The 17,167-nt window shown below is 40.9% G+C and overlaps 1 protein-coding gene across 1 annotated transcript in view; it reads right to left on the reverse strand.

Moving 5' to 3' along the window:
* The window catches only part of WDR36 (WD repeat domain 36), a 1,582,076-nt gene that overhangs the window by 654,616 nt on the left and 910,293 nt on the right, over nucleotides 1-17,167 (reverse strand). The window contains exon 13 of the mRNA XM_044064266.1: nucleotides 15,238-15,352. Within this exon, the coding sequence (XP_043920201.1) occupies nucleotides 15,238-15,352 (115 nt within the window). The remainder of the gene's footprint in view (nucleotides 1-15,237; nucleotides 15,353-17,167) is intronic.

The following is a 17,167-nucleotide window of genomic DNA, read 5'->3' on the forward strand; positions in this document are numbered from 1 at the left end:
TTTTTCTTTTGGGAGCCAGGAACAGTCTTGAATAGAAACCTAGTCCTCATTGTTCTGCTGGGACAAGTTGAATAGCCTTGATGCTAAGGAGAGCGAGCACTTGTTTTTGGGCCTCCGCCCACTGGTTTGGGGGGAGGTCTGGCCATCTACTTGGGGGTGGGAGAGAGTGGAAGTAGAATCTGTATCTTAGGGAAACTATGTTTAAAACCCATTTGTTTTGGGTAATGAATTCCCAAGTTTCTTGCATGCAGGGCGAGCTTTCCTCCTAAAGGTGCAAGTAGATGAGCAAGGCTTAAAAGAGTTAAGGATACGTCATTGTGCCATTTTTCCATAGAGGGGTGGCTTACTACTCCCTGCTTTGGGAGTGGGAGACCCCACTGCTTAGATCTGTGCATAGCCTGAGACTGACGTCTTGGTGGTCTGCTGCTTCTGGGTTTGGATTGAGAAGGTCTGGAAGGGACTGGAAAGGACCAGTTCTTTGAAGGCCAATGCCTACTGAATCTAGGAGGCTGTACTTGTAAGAAATCTTTAACAGTTTGCATAGATTCAGCTTTTTCCTCCATTCTTTTAAGGACTTCTGCTTTGTTGCCAAAAAGGCACTTTTGGTTTAAGGGTGCATCCAGTAATTTGGCTTTAACATGATCTGGCAAGTTTTGTTCCTTAAGCCAAGCATGCCTTCTAAGTACAGACCCAGTGACAGCAGCGCTGCAAGATCCTTCTAAAGCATCAAAACCACATTGCAAAGTATGCTTACCAACTTGGTCAGCAGACTGCATTAACTCTTGCAAATCTTTGTGTTCAGCACAGTCAGGAATCAACATAATTTGCTGTTTAATTAGTCCCATAATATGTTGCTGATACTTTAACATATGAAACTGGCAGTTTAAAGCCCTAATAGCCAGAGTAGCAGAGGTGCATACCTTCTTTCCCCATCTGTCTAAAGCCCTAGAATCCCTGTCAGAAGGGGTAGGATTTTTGGCAGTAGTAGCCTTAATGCTTTTAGGTCCTTGGGAAATGGTCTCTGGATTCACAGTAGGATTCTTGAAGAGGAATTTGTGAGAGTCAGGTACTCTCTGTAGTACCTGTCAGGTTTCCTGGGAGCTGGGGGCAAAGTGTCTGGGGTAAAGCTGGATTCCAAGAAAACATCAACTACAATCTCCAGGACAAGAGGGATAGCTAGAGGCCTGTGCTGAGGCAGGTTTAAGAATTCCCGAAGTCTCTTTTTGGACTGAGAATAGTCCTGGCTTTCCCAGCAGAAATGTTCCCTAAGGGTATGCAAGGTTTCACCAAAAGAAAAATCTTCTGTAGGGGAAGCAGAGGGAATGGAATCCTCTGCATCAGAATCCTCATTAGTAGATAAGGGTAAATCCTGATAGTCAGAAGGAATAGAGATATCAGATTCCTGATCAGAAGAATCAGAAGGAAAATTAGTTCTAGGTCTCTTAGAGGGGGAAGGTTGGCTTCCCCTAATTAAGGTAACAAGGTCTTCAGCCATTCTAATCATTTGTTTTTGAGGTATGTGAGCCTGAGAATGTGCTTTGGTCGTCTGTTTTCTAGGCGTAGTGTGAGCTTTAGGCCTGAGGAATTTGGTATTTTTAGCTTGAAACGAAGTCGTCGGTTTGATATGAAAATCCATAGGCCTGAATACACCCTCTGAAGCCGGTGCCTGTACAGCGGCTCCGGACCCATCCAAGGTAGAGACATCCACAGATTCCATAGTCGAAGAAGCATCTTGCGGCATACCGGACTCCGAATGGGTCTCAGCAGAGGCCTGTGAATCTGTAGAAGCGGGTATCAGGGGCTGCGAAAGTGCCTCACTGAGTACCGCAGGACTGGTGACTAGCTTAACGGAAGCGCCATCAGCAGTTTTGGACCTATGCAGTCTGTCTTTATCCTTACGTTTTTTTTCAGAAGATCGGTAGTCTGATGGCTTAACGAAGCCATTTTGGAGTACAGAGATAGAGAACGAAAGTATTTAGCAATAAAAATAGCTGGACAACGAATAGTTCGGGCATTGAACAAGGCACAAAACCGACAGCGAGGGACGTCATGGTCTGGGCCTAAACAGGAGACTCAGTAAGAATGAAAATCCCTATGAGGTAATTTGCTTTCCACAAGCAAGACAATTATTTTTTTCTGACATTGGTTAGAGCAAGAAAAAAGGATTGCCAGTGGGGTACTTACCTGTTTGAAGACTTCAGGTCTGAAACTCGAAAACGAAAATTTCAGGAGTCGGACGAACGGCACTTGCAAACTGCTTCTGCTTCGGTTACCACACGGCAAGAAAGACTGATGTAATGGTGTCGGCTGCATGTTTTATACCCCTGACGGCCTGACGCCAACAGCATCCGACACAGAAATCCCAAGACTCTGGTATTCAGGCCGGCTGAGGGCAACCTGCAGGCAGATAACCCAAATGTGATGACTGCAACAGTGAAACATGAAGAACATCTACATCTGCTGCAGCATCAGAGTTATCCTTGTGGGTAACTTGACCAGCACTAAAGGTGAACAGAGACAGAGATACAAAACTTAAACTCCTCCAGTGGTCTTTAAAGAGGTTTCTTTTACTACGGCATGCTGAGCCTTGAAGGAGAAGAATTGGTGAGGGGTAAAGGGGACTCAGCAGGGGTCTTTTCACAGAGTAGATGGCCCACTTCCTCTTCAAAATGTTAACCAATAGGTCCTAGGAATGTTGGATGAATAGACTTCCCATGAGTAGTGTACCAAGATAAACTAAATTAACTCTTGAAGAGCCACAGCTAGGCCATCTTGCATAAAACAGACACCTAACTATATCAGTGCAACCAAAATTAGCTCTAACAGCAAGGAAGCCTAAAGCAAGTGCCACCACATTCCTGATGACCTCCTTGTAAAATCTAGACTCAACAGGTCCTAAGAAGGTTGGATGAATAAAGACTTATCATGAATAGTGTACCAATATGAACTAATTAACTCTTGCTTAGAAGAGCCACAGCAAGGCTCTCCTGTATAAACAGATGTCAAGCCCGCAGACCTAACTATATCCGTGCAGCCATAATTACTTCTGGCAGCATGGAAGCCTGAAGCAAGTGCCATCACAGTCCTGAGCACCTCCTTCTAAAATCTAGACTCAAGGAAGGAGAAAACCTTCTCTACTGCTTGGTCTATTACACAAAACTGAAACCTGGAGAAATGACTTAACTCATTAACCCCGAGTACTGTCTCACAGCGCCTCTGTGCTTACATCCGAACACGCTGCGAGACGGTAGCAGTTGTATGCAGTTACAGCTGTGTCCCTTCCACAAGCCCATCTAACTTTACAGCCCTATTGTAGCTCCACTGTGAAAAAATAAGTTGAAAAAGTACTTGAACTTTTTCCAGTACTTTCTCAACTTACTTTTCAGTGTGAAGTTACCCGATGTTTACATTTGACATTTTGGAGAAAATCGGCAGTAAATACAAGTAACCGCAGTAAGGGAATTCTCCACGCATTGCAAGTGGTGGCAGCCAATTGGATTCTTCCATTTCCAGCCACCACTTGCATGACACTTCTACCCCCCACCCCCACCCCCCATATCTAGTGTTGGTGAAATTATTTTACTTTAGTGTAAACCAACTTGACAAAATCAATTTTATCTTAAATAATTATTTTGCTATAAGTGTGGGACTCCTTTGCACCTCACTGTTTGTTTATTTGCATATTAACGTGTTTGGAGCTATTACAGAAGCACATATCATTGATTTAATATTGCTTGTTAAGCCATTTAGATTACAGAAATCCTGTGTTTTTTATCCAGACTACCTTCACAAATGTTTTACACCTTTTGCTTTACAACAACAAGGAATTTAAGAACTCAGTAGTACCCACAACAATGCCAATACTACTCTCGGTCAATGCTGAACTTTTTCCTTCCTCCCCTATGTATTTCCGGTATTAATTTAACTGTGGAGTTCTCATGCATCTTTTGCTACTGATAATGTTCAGATACAACTACTAACGGAGCAAGAAATCAGTAGCGTAACTGCCAAAGAAGAAGAGTTGGAAGATGGGGAAATATGTGACGATGATAGTAATGCAAAGCCTCAGCAGCAGAATCAAGAGGTGGAACAGAAGCATCAGTATGGGAAGCAGGCCGGTATGTTCAGGATCATTGTCTAGCTCTTCTCGCACAACCCATTCATCCAGCAATGGACTCCGTTCTAGTCATCATCCGAGACAAACAGTACAGAGTTTCCTCGGGTGGTAGAGTGCAGCCTGGAGGCCCTGTCTGGGTCGGGTTTCTGAGCAATGTCTCTGTCCTTTTTGGGAGCATAGTCACAGCACGCTGGAAAAGTTTGGTCACTACCAAGGCATGTCTAGCCATTGCTTATGGATACCAGCGATGGTTAATTGTGGGGGTGAGGTGTTTAGTGGGACCATGGATCAGAGAGAGTCTTCACTTCGGCAATGTATCCTTTATGCTAAACACGTAGAACTTTTTTCAGTATTCCTGGAGTTAACTATTTTTAGCTCGTCTTTGGTTTATTTTGGCTATGATTTGGGTGTAATATTTTTGTGCTTAGCTTTTAGGGGACGTAGGGTGGGCAGTGGCAGCATGCCACTTGACTGTCCAGATTTTAAAATAAGAAGCTATAAATCCAGCATTCTTCCAGACACTTTAATGCAGTAAAAAACAAAAAAAAAAAGTTGTATCGTGTAAAATCCTAGATGATCACATTTGATTGGCTGAATGAACGGCAACATGACATATGGCATCAAAGTGACTGGTGGAAAATCACCAGACTTTGTGGTGTTTAAGTGGTACTATTTCTTTGGTTTGTTTTTTGTCTGACCTTTTGGTATTATATACAAAATGTTATAGGACAATCTTAACTTAGTCACTACTTTGCCAATCTCCTGTTTTGTCCATCTTTTTTAGTTTAATTCATTCATCTAGATATGCTTTCATGTAGAGATTGTAAATGGTGAATGAAAAACACAAGATTGAGTGGTCAAATATATGTGGAGTAGTTTGATTATTTGCCGTTTATGTGATGATACTGAGCTCCAAAAAATTAAAAAAAAAGTTCACGCACGATGTCACAACCGTGCATAACATATATCACAGAATAATTTGTAAATAAGTACAAGTAAGCTCCAACAAGAGAGCATTCACTACTAATCTTCTTCTGGCTTTTCCCAGTTATGGATCGCCACAGATCACATGTCCGCTCATGATTGGCAGTGGAGTTCTACAGTGTCGAGTTGCCAGCCCGTCGCCCAACCTTCCACACTCATGCCTACAGCCAATTTAGAGTGTCCAATCCACCTACAGCATTGGCTTTGGGAGGAAACCAGAGCACCCAGAGGAAACCCACATAACCACAGGGAGGACATGCAGACTCCACACAGAAGACACCCCAGCCAAGAATTGAACCGGAGAACCTCTTGCTGTGAGGCGGCAATGTTAACTGCTGCACCACTGTGGCTGCCAGCACTCACTACTAATATAACATGTAATTCTATAAGAAGAATAGCTAAGCACATAGAGCTGCATTGCCCCAAGAACAATTTTTCTTTTTTTTTATTCCTCAGCTGACCACCCAGCCTTATCCCCTTACTGTTCTGCCAACTCACTCATTCCTAGGCAACAGCCCTATTGTCCATCTGTACCACTTGTTAGTTATGGTAAGAATAGAGTTAGCATACTCATCTCCACTTGTTACCAACCAAAAGGCTTGTATACAGCACCTACATGTAATCTGCATTTTCTACTGGGAAGGGGATTGTCTTTTTTGGTTCTTGTGCATACTTGGACGTACTACTCAAGGGGTCACGTGGCAAATGTTTCACGCTGGTGCTTGTGAGTACATGACAGGACTAGTTTTGTAAATTCCACTCAGTTTATTTAGTTGCGATAGCAGGAAGTATTTTTAGAGATAATTAAGGAAAATGTGGTTTGTTTATGGTAAATAGCAGCTTGGATATACTAATGAAGGGGTCAGTGGGGGGAATGTTTCATTTGTCTTTGGCATGATTCTCAGCAAGTCATTCTGGTGAAAGTGCATACTTTAACATTTTATTGTAGGGGTCACTTGGCTGAATGCTTCAATTTGGTGATTACACATACTAGGAACTGTCACAGAACGGTCATTCAGGGAAATGCTTCTTGGTGGTGCTTGTGCATACTTCAACTTTTTATTGTAGGGGTTCACTTGGGTGAATGCTTTATTTTAGTGCATATATATATCAGGAACTGTTACAGAAGGGTCTGTCAGGGAAATGTCTCACGGTGCTGCTTTTTCATACTTCAGCATTTTATTTTAGGGGTTCACTTGGGTGAATGTTTTATTTTGGTGCATGTAACAGAAGGGTCATTCAGGGAAAATGGTTTATGTTGATGCTCATACCTCATTTTGAAGACAGTATTGCTGGTTCCAACATGGTAAAAGAATTGTGATTGTATGTTGTACACATGTGCAGATATTAAAGTTTGTTTAGGACTTCGGTTATGGAAATTATGATTTTTTTTCATATTTTGGTAAATAACTTTGCAAGGGAGCATTTGAATGTGTAAAGTAATACCTCATTTTGAAGACAGTATTGATATTTCCAACATGGTAAAAGAATTGTGCCTGCATGTTGTACATGTGCAGATATCAAAGTTTGTTTCGGACTTAGGTTATGGAAATTATGATTTTTTTTTAAATTTGGTAAATAACTTTGCAAGGGAGCATCTGAATGTGCCAAGTAATACCTCTTTTGTGGCATACGTTGACTTTCCTGTTTTCGTATTGAGAGTATGTCCATCTGCGGACATCTGTCAGTGCTCTCATTCTCATCTGGGGTATACCATCAGTCCACCTGCAGACATCTTGTCAGTGCTTTCCTTCCCATCTGGGGTACACCGGTCCACCTGCAGACATCTGTTAGCCCACCTGTGGACATCTGCCAGTGCTCTCCTCGTCTGAGGTACACTGCATGCCTTTTGTTGATGCTTCTGTTCATGGTGTTCACCTTAAGTTGCAGGCAGGATGAAAGGCCTTGACCTTCCCTTTGACATAGGAGTCCTCCAGCCACTTGACCCCGCTTTCCCCCAGCTAGTTGAGCCCAGGGTGTCAGCTTCATAGACAGTCTGTATGCCATCATAGTTTTCACCTGTCATGTAGTAACTGTTTGTGTAGCTAGGGACCAGCCAGCTGTACAGCTGTATCTACAGGGATGTGATTTCATATAGACTTACTTGTAAAACTGCATTTGTTCATGTCAGGGATTTACTTTTCAGGGTCCAAAGGGCAGTCATGATATTGTGCCCCAACCAGAAGCTGCAATTTTAGAGCAGGTGGCATATGTACTAGGAAATGTTACTGTAGGCTTGTTTGTGGAAATGTTTCATTTTGGGTGCATGTATACCTGGACATAATTATGAGGATGTTGCTTGGGAAAATAATTCATTGTGTTTCAGGGAAGTGCTTGTGCATACACGGTCTCACTGCTGAAGTGACTGCTAGGCCAATCTGTGTCATTTTGGTGCCTGTGTGTACAGAATGCAAACAACTGGAAGGATTAACTGGGGACATATAGAAAGTCAGTCTGCAAATTACATTGGGTTACATCACTTCTGCTTACTTTTATGTTTGAACTGAATTCATGCTATGAGAAAGTAACCATTTTCTCTTTTACCAAAAACTAAATTTTTGATACAAGTATGAGCTGTACTACAGCCGTAAACAAATTTATATGTGGGGAAGGGAGGATACAGTGCATTCAAGAAAGCACACCAGGGCAAATCTTTATTCAAGGAAGCTCCAAGCCTTTCTCACCAGCATATTGATTTTGAAGATAAAAAAATCTTTGTTTTGAGATAGGACTTGGCTTTTGGTGTCATACACACAAACAAGGCCCGTTGTGCAAACGAAGTGTGGGAGTCACACAAAGATGAAATCAGTACACTGTGTCAATTACCTAGTCAGTGTACAAGGTTGAAAAATGTAAGGCACACACACATATATATATATATATATATATATATATATATATACACACACACACACACACACATATATAATAATAAACACGCTTTAAATACTACAAATGGCAGGCAACATTCTTACACTCTAAATGCCCTCGGCTATTGACGGATATACCCCTAAAGGAGGATGCAGTTAAAGTCACCAGATCAGTGACACAAACACCTTCACCTGTTTTTATCAGAAGGCTGGAATGCTAAGCTGTTGCTAAAATGATGCAACTCAGGAGAGATAAATATACAATTGAAAACTGGCAGGTTAGGCTTGGAGGGGAGAATAGGTTTGAGTACCCAATGGTCAGCTAGTCGAAGACAAAGGGACAGCATGTTTTTTTTAACAGTTCACTGCCCTCTGGCAGAGGCTACAAAGCAGGAAGTGCTAATTTGTAGAATTAAAGGGAAAATAAGCTTCCTGTACAAGGGATGACCATTCTAAACCTTTCAAAGCTTCATTAATTTAAAAGCTTCTCTTCAGCCCTATAGTGTAGAAAGCAGAGTGATAAAATCCATGTTGCTGTTGTGAATGTGAATATCTTGTGCAGTCAGGTGACGGGCAGCAACCCCACCAAAAGTTCTTTCTGCACCAGTGGTGATTACAACAGCAAATTTGTCATAAATGAGATATGAATTGGGGTGACTTAAAATTTTGAAGAAAGGAAGGGTACATATCCTACGTCCATTTTTTATAATTTTACTGATGACTGCACATACCTTTCAACCATCCAAGAAAAATTATATTTTGGTTGATGATTTTCTTGTTGGTGGTTGTACATAGGAGGAAATTTTACTGAATGGCTGTTTAGGGAAAATCTTTCATTCTGGTGCCTGTGCATACATTATATTGAAGGGCTCACTTGGGTGAATGCTTCATTTTGGTGATTGTACATACTAGGAAATGTTACACGCGTTTTGTTTGGGTAAGCGTTTAAGTTTGGTGATTGTGCATTCCTCAACACTCTACTGAAGGGGTTGTTTAGGTGAAGTGTTCATGCTGGTGGTAACACATACTAGGAAATGTTACTGAAGGCTTGTTTGGTGAAATGTTTTATTTAGATGCATGTATACCTGGACATACTAATGAGGATGTTGCTTGGGGAAATAATTAATTGTGTATCAGGGAAGTGCTTGTGCATACATGGTCTGACTGCTGAAGTGACCGCTGGGCAAAATAGTTTGTTGTGCCATTTTGGTGCTTGTGCATACACAATGCAAACAACTGGAGGGGTTACTGGGGAAACATAGAAATTAAGTCTGAAAATTACATATGGTTACATTACTTAGAATACAGCACAGAAATGTAATTATACTGTAATATGCCAGCATATAAGACATCAGATACACCACTGACTAATTAATAGTGCAATGTAAAATAAGCAGACAAGAAATCACTTCTGCTTGTATTATTCTATTTGTGATTAGTAGTTGCATGAGTGAGATAAAAGTTATCACTTGCTGACAACTGCCAGCATGGAGCTACCATGTTTTTTGTGCATTTTTCCTGGCTTTGTCAGTCAATGTGTGGAATTTAGGTGGGAGGAAGGGCTCAGTAATATGTAACTGTTATACTATTTTACTGAATTACTCAGGTGTTCTCCTTACTGATAATGAGTCTGTGTTACACAACAGCTGCACAAGGTAATATAATGAATGCCTAGTCAACAGGTTATGTGCAGCAATTATCACCTTTGTCTGAGCATGCATACCTTTGCAGTACTGAAAGGAAGGTCATTATCACATTAGCAATAAGTGCAGTTACAATACAGCAGTGAGTTGTCACTTTTCTGGTAAAAGTCTCAGCTGCTGTCACTGTTACTCACATAAGTAGAAGTCGTTATCACTTTGACGAATGCACAAGCCAGACTGTGTTTTTTCTCTATTTGTAGTCATTGCAAGCCACTCCCTCCATTCTTCAACTAGCTATCCTCCAAAACCTCTGATGTTTTTTATATATATATATATATATATATATATATATATACACACACACACACATCTGTTTTATATATATATATATATATATATATATATATATATATATATATATACACACACATCTGTTTTGTATATATATATATATATATATATATATATATATATATATATATACACACATTTGTTATATATATATATATATATATATATGTGTGTGTGTGTGTGTGTATATCGATATATATGTATGTACATAATGTACTTGCACATACACACATGAATATTAGTATGGCAGTGGCCTCTCTTGGGAGATAAGGTGATGCATCCGCATACATTGTCTGTAGTTCGTTTAGAGGGGATTTACATGTGCCCTTTCTGTGCCCCCTTGTCAGGTACTGGCCAAGCCCTTATGCACCAAGGTCAGGAAGGTTCCACTTCAGAGATTTATGCCAACTTCTCTTGTGTTGGTGGGTGCATCACGGAGGGCATACCCAGCCATCCATGGATCTTGTGATAGACCTGGATTACAGTTGGGAACTTGGAGACTCCTCAGTTCAGTCCCATAGTGCTGCTGTCCTGGGTAGAAATGGCCTCAGGGCTGCCACTGTGATGCAGTGTTCCCTCCGGAAAAAGACACATGCAAAAAGACAAAGCCTGGGGCAGTCTTAGTCTTTTCACATGTTGTCTTGGTTGAGCTCTCCACTCAGTTTCCCTTCCTTCACGTGTAGTAAATGTATGTAGGTCAGGGGAAGACCCTTTACATTAGCTCCCCCCCTTTGAGTCCTTATGACCACTGCCGAAAGGACACATGTAAATGGAAAAGGCAGAAATAAGGCGGATTGCTGGCACTGCATGCAATCAGGAGTCATTGCTGTTACCAGCAGTGTGGGTAGCCAGTACAGGTATGGGACACTTCAGACGCCACGGACTGAAGTCCTGTGCCTGTCCTAGGCATATTTGTGGTGTGGCAGTCCTTACCCTGCCTTTTTATCTTTACAAGTGCCCTTTCTGTGCCCCCTTGTCAGTCGTGTGTAATTTTGTGTTTTCACGGGTGGTAGGTATATACCTCCGCAGCGTCATCACCACTTATGTAGCTTATGAAAAGAATAGTGCCCCTTGCAGATAGGAATGAAGATATGGATGGTCTAACCAGGTAATGCATTATGATATACATATATAGCTACTTTTCCAATAGATCTGCCAAACATCAGTAGTAATCTGTTTGCATTTTCTTACCTGTGCAGGTTCTTCTACCTTCTGACACTGACATGGCTTCACGAGCAGGAGAACGACAAGTGAGACTGTGGGTATGTGGCCATTCCTACATTCACTGGGCTGCCAGCCATGCCTCCATAACTGAAAACCAGTACAACTTGAGCTTCTCCACATCCAGTCTGAAGGTATACTCGATTGCAAGAAGAGGTATGCATTGGAGCAGTGTACTGCAGTTGTTGGAAGAGAAGTGTTCCATCTACCCTGAGCCCGACATCCTTGTGCTGCACATTGGAGGGAATGATGTCATCAGTTAACCACTCGGAAGGCTGCGGTTTCAAATCAGAGCAATTTTTGAACACCTGCAGTCGTGGTGGCCACGTCATTTTGTATGGTCTGACATAATTCCTCGACAGATGTGGAAAACAGCAAACTGTCAATGGGCAGTGCACAAGGCCAGACATTTACAAAATGGGTTCATGCATGGCTTGATACACAGGGTCGGTGGATCTACAATCTGTCCTGACATCACCACAAAAGATGTTCACCTGTTCAGAAGGGATGGCGTTCACCTGAGGAAGGCATTGCCTTGTTCTTGACTGACCTCCACAATGGCGCGAGGAGAGCTATGCAGGATTGGCAATATGCAGCTTGTGAGAAGAATGGAAAACACCCATGACCAAGTAGGGACCAGTATGGTAAGTAAAATCCTATTATGAAATGTGTTGTGTAAAATATATTTTTATGAGTTTGGCAAATAACTATGGCAAGAAGCTGGTGAAGATGCAGAGAAAGAACAACTGTTTCAGGAGAGTGCTAGCATGTACAATCAAATATGTATTGTATGTGTATATGTATAGTATTGATGGTTCCAACATGTAAAATAATTGGGCCTGTATGTTGTACACATGTGCAGATATCAATGTTTGTTTCGGACTTAGGTTATGGAAATTATGATTTTTTTCATATTTTTGGTAAATAACTTTGCAAGGGAATATCTGACTGTGCTAAGTAATACCTCATTTTGAAAACAGTATTGATAGTTCTAACATAGGAAAATAATGGTGTCTGTATGTTGTACTCATATACAGATATCAAAGTTTGTTTCAGACATGGGTTATAAAAATTATGATTTTTTTTTCATATTTAGGTAAATAACTTTACAAGGGAGCATCTGAATGTGCCAAGTAATACCTCATTGTGAAGACAGTATTGATAGTTCTAACATGGGAAAATAATAGTGCCTGTATGTTGCACTCATGTGCAGATATCAAAGTTTGTTTCGGACTTAGGTTATGGAAATTATGATTTTTTTCATATTTTGGTAGATAACTTTGCAAGGGAGCATCTAAATATGCCAAGTAATACCTCATTTTGAAGACAGTTTTGCTGGTTCCAACATGGTGAAAAAATTGTGCCTGTATGTTGGACACATGTGCAGATATCAAAGTTTGTTTGGAATTAGGTTATGGAAATTATGATTTTTTTTTCATATTTTAGTAAATAACTTTGCAAGGGAGCATGTCAGTGTGCCAAGTAATACCTCATTTTGAAGACAGTGTTGCTCCTTACAACATGATAAAAGAACTGTGTCTGTGCACTCCACACAATTACAGATATCAGTTTGTTTAGTCTTGTACGATTATGAAAATTATACATTTACAATACTTTTCATTATTATGCCCATATTTTTGCAAGGGAGCATGGTGATCACACAAATGATGCATCATTTTGAAGCTGACATTTAGATGCACAACTTCTACACTGATATGTAGGCTCTGTCTGTTACAGGTGATGAGATATTATGCTTTGTTTATTTATCAATTATGAAAAATAATATATTAATCATATTTCTGTGAATATCTCAAGAAAGGAATATCACGCAGTAATGGTTAAGGTATCATTTTAAAGCTGACATTCATCCTAACAAATTACATTCAAATTGTATGGGTCTGCATGGTACATTGACCAAGATATTATGCTTTGTTTTTCCAAAAATGTAAAAAATATGCACAATATCAGCATTCCTTGCCAAATATTTAATAATGTCTTTGATATACACTATCAACATTTATACTGTTGGAAAGGTCAGTGTCTGCTGAACAACTTTCGCGTTTACATTTTTAGTCTAGCTCTTATAGTTAAAGAGTTATGAACATTTGTTTTCTGTATGGTATTACAAATGGATTTTCTGAAAATGAGCTCAGGCTGCACTGTTATTCCTATGGTGGAATTAAGCAGGCAGCTTTTCCTGTGCTGCTCCAGAGTGAATAAGTTAACATCCAAGATCTCTACACCCAAGGAAAATGCTCTCCTAACTAGCCTAAGAATTAATACCCCTCATTTGGCAGGAATGTGGCAAAATGCTATAGTCTTGTGAGCTTGACTTTACATTCCTTGACTTGTAAGAATGTGGCAAAATGCAGTGATCTCAGGGTCCTGTACTAAATCAAAGAAATCAAGAAGTCAACCTAAGGATGCCTGTTAAAGATCTTATTCCTTCGGCTAAGGGCTTAAAGCAAGTGTACAGTTGTCTGAGAGCTGTAGGAACAGAATCCAGGTGTTTCTATCTGTACAAATGTTATCCTTGGCGACTAACTCTATAGAAAGGATAATTCAAGGTTATTTCTCCATTTACCTAAAATACTCATTCAGGCACTTATGAAGTAGTAAAGGGAGCCACAGGTAAGCAACAGCAGAGTTCATGAGCATTAAGGCATCTCCAACGTGATAGGAAGAATAAATGCCTATGCTAGTAAGGGAGTTGACAGACCTAAACCAGGCTGTGTGCTACCATCAGGCTATGAGCTCTAACAAGTCACTGAGGACAGACTTCACTGGATTATAAAAATGTCCTGAAGTCAGAGGGAATATACCATTAGCCCTGGAGCAGGAACACAAGGTGGACCATATTCTATCTTGGTTATTAATCCCAGGAGGACTGGGGATAGATCAGGGAAAAGAATCCTCAAGTCTTAAGTGCAAATGACCTGCAGTAAAATTACCTGAAAGACTCCTTCTCATGATAAGGCCTGCTACAAGGATGCCTTGGCTGAGCAACCAGTGGATGGGTCAGATGTACATTTCCCAAGGTAGGGAGTTAGTGATCACCTTCCTGCAGACCACCTATCACTATCTAAAGTGGAAGATGAGCAGTACTCAAGCCATCTCAAAGGATAAGCTCAACAGAAAACTGAGAGGTTTCTAAATGAAAGGAAGAAGGCCACAACCAAGACAAGCTCTCCATTTCTATGGTCTTCCACTGATGTCCAAGGACTGTGAATGGGACACTCCCTGCCAATCCCCAGGCAAGAAGTCTTTAACCTCCATCATCCTTATGGCAATAAAGTCGGGTTTCTCTCTCAAAGGTCAGCTGACAGTCTGGTTAACTCATTTATGGCAATGCTTCAGTTTGTGCTCCTCTTCCAGGCAAAAAAAGCCATGCCAGTGTGGGTCTTCACTTACTACTACCTGCTAGCCACATGGACATTTTTCAGTCTAAACTTATTTAAAGAATAGAGGGACTTATCAAAATGTATGGCTCAATATCTAAATTGTGCAAGTATCAGATAAAAAGAAGCAAACTGGTAGGCTAAGGAACGATGTGCACTTTTGTAGTATACTTTCTAAAGTCAAGAAGTACAAAAGGATACAATGCAGCTAATCCAAAGTGTGGGAGGGCTAGAAAAAAACACTGAACTGGAAGGGAAAACAAGATTATGTAATAACAGATCCACCAAAGGGGATCCAGGATGTTAGATCAAGAAGTACATATCATCAATGAAAGTAGTTTGAAACAGAGGTACAGATGGGTTACATGCATTCACTTTTATGCAAACAATGGACTAATTACATCCTGAAAGGGCAAAAAACTCCACTAAGTCTGTGTTAATGCTGTAAGCCTTTTATAAAATGCTGCTGACTCAGTGCTCCACCACTGTTACCCAACTGTTACGTACCTTGTCTGAAATACCTGCTGCAGATGCAGTATCCTTATGAAAAGAAGTGTTAGGCATATGTGTCTCTAATTCAGCCAAAGCAGTTTTCACAATGCTGCTTCACTGTGTGTTCATTAAATAACAAGTCTTCATACTGTTTTTGTTACCTTTTTCACTGCCATAACAACCACGATGAATGCCAGACTGCATGTTGTACACATCCACATGACCTGATGAAAGGCCTACTACAGCAAAGTTTCCACAAGATGTAACGTCTACAGCCTAAGGAAGGACCATGAAAAAAAAAAGGAAAATTCAAACCAATGTACACAGATTCCAAAAATTTCAAACACCCAAAATGGCATTGCTGTTTATCCCTGCAACCCTGTTTTCTGATGCAAACCTTTTATTTTCTAAAACTGCAATACACATCTGACACTAACTCTGACATTAGTTCTACCTCTGAATTTCAATCTTGTAACTGATCTCGTAAGACGGGCAGCTGCAGTGGTGCAGCGGTTAGCACTGCCACCTCAGAGCAAGAGGTTCTCTGGTTCTATCCTCGGCTGGGGTGACTTCTGTGCGGAGTCTCCATATCCTCTCTATGGTTGTGGGTTTCCTCCGGGCACTCCAGTTTCTTCCCACATCCCAAAGAGATGCTGTAGGTGGACTGGATCCTTTAAATTGGCCCTAGGCGTGAGTGTGTGTGTGTGTGTGTGTGTGTGTGTGTGTGTGTGTGTGTGTGTGTGTGTGTGTGTGTGTGTGTGCCTTCCATGGAAGGTAGGGCACCAGGCTGGCAACTCGACACTGTAAAAAAAAAAAAAAAGCTCCACTGCCAATCATGACTGGAAAGGTGATCAGCTGTGGCGACCCCTAAATGGGAAAAAGCCAAAATAAGAACTGATCTCATAGGACAGTTCTACAAACACAGTCCTTACACTATAAAAGTGGAAAAGCAATAACATAAAGGTTAAAAAAAGTACAGTTTTGTACCTACCATAAATGTAGATGTTCGAAGATCCACATTGCTGCAGTCCTTACATATGGGTAGTCCGCTGTCCTCGGTCGGCCCGAATACCAAAGTATTAGGCTGACGTCGGTCACGGCGCTTAAAACTGACATCAGGACGTCAGGGTACAAAAGCGCATGACCGATGTCATTTCCTCAGTCTTTTCTTGCCCCAGATGTCAGAAGGCCCTAACAAGAAAGGCCAAAGCCAAAAAACCAGCAAAAACTAACCAACCACCCGTGCACTAACCATATTTACAATATGTACAACACAAACCACACCACCACCTTCAACAACAGAGGGGAAGGAGGGAGGGTAAGTGGACTGCAGCAATGTGGATCTTCGAACATCTACATTTATGGTAGGTACAAAACTGTACTATGTTCTTCATCTCACATTGCTGCAGTCCTTACATATGGGTAGAATCCCAAAGCAGAGGTAAGGGAGGATGGCAAAACTATAAAGCAGTAGGAGCTGCCAAAATGCCCTGTAAAATTGCAGTGGCAAATCCAGCCCTAGATTTAGAGTAAAGTGGAAGGTGGTAATTTTTAGTTAAAAAGAAAGCTGATCATAACACTATTTATTTAGTTACCACATTATTGGATATTGTGTTAACTAACAATTATATGACTTTTGATAATCATTATTATCTACAGAAGTCAGGCGTCGCTATGGGTTCTCCATGCGGCGGAAGTTTCGCCAACACGGTTATGGCTTTATGGGAACACAACTACCTTTTTTCGGAAACATTATTTAAAAACAACGTCTATTGGTATACAAGATACCAAGACGATATGTTCTTTTTATGGGTAGGTGAACATGGTATCATACCCGATTTCATTAACAAATTGTCTGAGAAAACTTCATTTTTGGAATTCACTTATGAATCAAGTACCGAATCTATAAGTTTTCTTGACATTTGGTTGGAGAAAGATGAGTATAATTCTTGCTTCAAAAGCAGAATATACAGGAAGCCCACATACTCTAACATTTTCTTGCATTATACTAGTTGCCATCCTCACCATCAGAAACGGGCTGTCATCAAAGGGCAGATGGTGAGAGCTGCAAGAATGGTTTCTGATGACATC

Source organism: Protopterus annectens, chromosome 2.part2 (genome assembly GCF_019279795.1).
Source record: "Protopterus annectens isolate FY-2018-M chromosome 2.part2, PAN1.0, whole genome shotgun sequence".
NCBI classification, from domain to species: Eukaryota; Metazoa; Chordata; order Ceratodontiformes; family Protopteridae; genus Protopterus; species Protopterus annectens.